The sequence below is a fragment of the Sesamum indicum genome, linkage group LG15 (genome assembly GCF_000512975.1).
Source record: "Sesamum indicum cultivar Zhongzhi No. 13 linkage group LG15, S_indicum_v1.0, whole genome shotgun sequence".
Classification (NCBI taxonomy): domain Eukaryota; kingdom Viridiplantae; phylum Streptophyta; class Magnoliopsida; order Lamiales; family Pedaliaceae; genus Sesamum; species Sesamum indicum.
The window spans coordinates 8,803,814-8,806,988 of NC_026159.1; the positions used below are offsets into that span (position 1 = coordinate 8,803,814).

At 39.1% G+C, this 3,175-nt stretch overlaps 1 protein-coding gene across 1 annotated transcript; it reads right to left on the minus strand.

The window, feature by feature from the left end:
- LOC105178270 (zinc-finger homeodomain protein 1-like) lies at positions 1,013 to 2,095 on the minus strand. The gene has a single exon (XM_011101716.2). It carries the CDS (start codon positions 1,996 to 1,998, stop codon positions 1,351 to 1,353), a length of 648 nt encoding a protein of 215 aa, XP_011100018.1. The 5' UTR covers positions 1,999 to 2,095; the 3' UTR covers positions 1,013 to 1,350.

Below are 3,175 nucleotides of genomic sequence, written 5' to 3' on the forward strand. Positions count from 1 at the left end.
TCATATAGGACAAGAAAACGAAATTTTGCCTAATTGAACATCTAACTGAGCAATGTATCCATACTAGGTGTAGCATGTACAACACCCATCAGAGACATGGAGTAGATTGAGTTACAGACATAAATAGTTTTCGTAATCATGCGTATTTTGCAAGAACATGATCACATTAACATTGAATCAGGCAACTTAATACAATTTAAGTACACAAAATCAAACACGAGGAGAATTAATCACCAGCAACTACTATCATTTAATTTACTTCAAACATGGCCGCGCGTACGAACCGCCGTCGCAGGCATTTAGCAAGAACACACGAGCACTCGTGACTGAGGGAGTTGCAGTCAGACGCACTTTCCAGTTGAGAATTAAACACGCTTCTTGAATGCAGATGTAAGTGCAAATGCACTTTTACATTGGAAGGTTGGGAGCCTGGCACAATCTTGAGTGTGGATGAGAGAAGAAGAGCTGAGCCCATGCAATGGCTGTGATCCGTGTACATCATCTCTCAACCGGAGAGAGAGAGAGAGAGAGAGAGAGAGAGAAGGGATGGGCTTAATTTCCCTCTATCCACATTGAATGAAGGGGCAAGCGCAGTATGATGAATTAAAGAGGTGGGGAAGTTACTCAATTCCGTCCATAAAATGCTCTCATCAGAAGAGCACAGAGTTCGATAATGTACCAACACAACACACACACACACAGTAGCAACAGAAGGCTCTGCAAGTTTTCTGCACAATGAAAACAAAAAGGCAGTTTGGGAGAGTGATGAATGCTCTAAACTAACAGAATTTAATGGCTCTAACTCACAAGAAAGTGAAGAATTTATCTCAAAGAAAGGAAAATTGAGAGGAAAACCTGAAAACCCATCCACCACAAACTATATATGATCTATCCCACTTCATATTTTATATTCAAGAAACCAAACACTTGCTGCAAATCCACTTAAAACCATATCCCAATAGGTGTAAAAAGAGTAAAGAACAATATCAAGTATCAACAAATTAGCAAAGGAGGAGAATGGAAAATCATATGCAAAGAATGTAAAAGGAGAAAAACCCTAGTTTTAACTTCGATTGGAATTCAGTAACATTAACAATGAGAACAAATTTCCGGCCGGGGTAGCAGAAATCTCAAATCACCATCCTAAATTTGAGTTCGTGCCCATCTGCTAATTCTTGCACACTCGTGCAATGTTGCTAGCTAGCTCTAAAGTTGCAAAATCATACTATATAAAATAATAACACAAACACATGATTTTCCACATAGAATACTAAGAATTTCCCTCCAATATCCCCATTTGAACTTCCCGTTTTTGATCTGCTGGCTGCTCTATTTCAATTTTCAATCCTCTTAGGTTTTCTTACCAAGCGTGTGCTTGTTATTGTGCATCCAGACTTTGAGCACATGCCTCTTCACACCCACTTCGCTGCAGAACTGCTGCACCAGTTCCTCATCCTGCTTCTGAATTTTCCAATCCAAACGCTCCGCTAAGTTCAGCATTTTATCCTTCTGTTCTTGCGTGAACTTCGTTCTGAACCTCTTCTTCCCACCGCTGCTGCTGGGGTTCGAATAATAGTCCTCCATCTCATCTCTCGACCCACTCCCGGCGCCGCCTCCTCCGCCGCCGGAGCTGGAAGGCAGAGCCAGCGGCGCCGCCCTCTGCTGCTGCTGGGGCGGAGCAACGTGGAGGTACCCACTGGGGCTGCGGTACCCGAAATGCCCGTGTGGGTGGTGCGCCAAGAGCAGCTGCTGCTGGTGCGGACGCTGGTGGAAAACAAACCCCCCGCCGCCGCCCTCATTTTCCCTCCGGTGGAAGTTGCGGTGGCAATTGCAGGCGGCGCACCTGAGGGATTCCAGAGTGCCCTCCTCTCCCGCCGGCATGAACTCCCCACAGCCGTCCACGGCGTGCCCCCCGATACCCACCGCGTGGTTCTTCAAACACTCCTTGTATCTGGGCTTCATCAGCGGCGGCGCCCCCCCCTCCACCGGGCTCGGCATTTTAGTCGGGTCCCGGGTCGAGTTAGAATTCCCGAGTGAGTCATCGTAACTCGGTCCCAACCCAACCTCTCCCTCTTGCTCCTCTTCTTGATCCTCAAAATCCCAGCTACTTAATTATCATATATATCCCCTATATATATATAGTAACAGTGTTTTAGATTGTACACATGCATTGCTAAACCCTAGCTAGGATTAGAGTTACCGGCAACCCAGAGTACAGGTTCTAACTCTTCTTCTTGTTTTAGCCTTAGGCAAATATTTGAATTAATAGAAGTGAAGAAGATAAGATAATGTAATATGAAGATAGTGTAAAGGGATTTTTATGGCCCACTACTTCTAAGAAGAATGTATGTCTAATTTGTTTGCAACTATAGCTACCAAGTTCCTTGCCATGTATAATTACAAATCATATGTTCGAATTCCATTAGTAAAATATTATTTTATTGTATAATAAATATTATTTAAATTTTATTTATTTAATATTATTGATCATAGTATATTATTGTAATTATCTTTATTAGTTATTGATATTTGACAAGTATAATTGTAATCGAGTTATTTTAATTAATAATAGTTCATTGCGTAAAATCAAAAAAAAAAAATCAATGTGACTTAAAAACTATAACAAGTCAATTCTATCTACGAAGTTCAAATAATACTAGTGTGAAAACATAATTTTTTATCACAATTAATCAATATTTTTTATAATTTTAAGTTGTGGTTAATGTTTTGACCTCATTTGCAAAAATAATAGTTAATAGCCATTGTCCAATTGTACATGGTTATTAGTATTCACAATAATATTTTAGTTTTAACTATGATAATTAATCATAGGAGGAAACCATATTTCTCTTTAGTTAGATGTTATGCTTTCAAGTCTTACCCTTTTTAATGATAATTAGAATTTAATCAAAATATTTGACAATAATAGATAATTAATTCGCAGTTACATGTTATTATGTAACTTATGCTAACTAGCTAGTGATAGCCGAGTAATGGGGCTAGTTGTTTGTAAAAAAATTCTATGTTTTTTTAAAATTAAAATTGGTGTGTCTGTAAAAAAGCATAGTATTTTCAATTTACTAATATGTTGTAAAAGTTGGTAAAAATGAGCTTCCAACTTTTGATTAAATTTAACATAATTTAAGTTGTTTAAAAGAAAAAGTTGCAACCTTTA

Coding starts and splice junctions, on each gene's coding strand:
- LOC105178270 (XM_011101716.2), bottom strand. CDS start 1,998: ATGCCGAGCCCGGTGGAGGGGGGGGCGCCGCCGCTGATGAAGCCCAGA.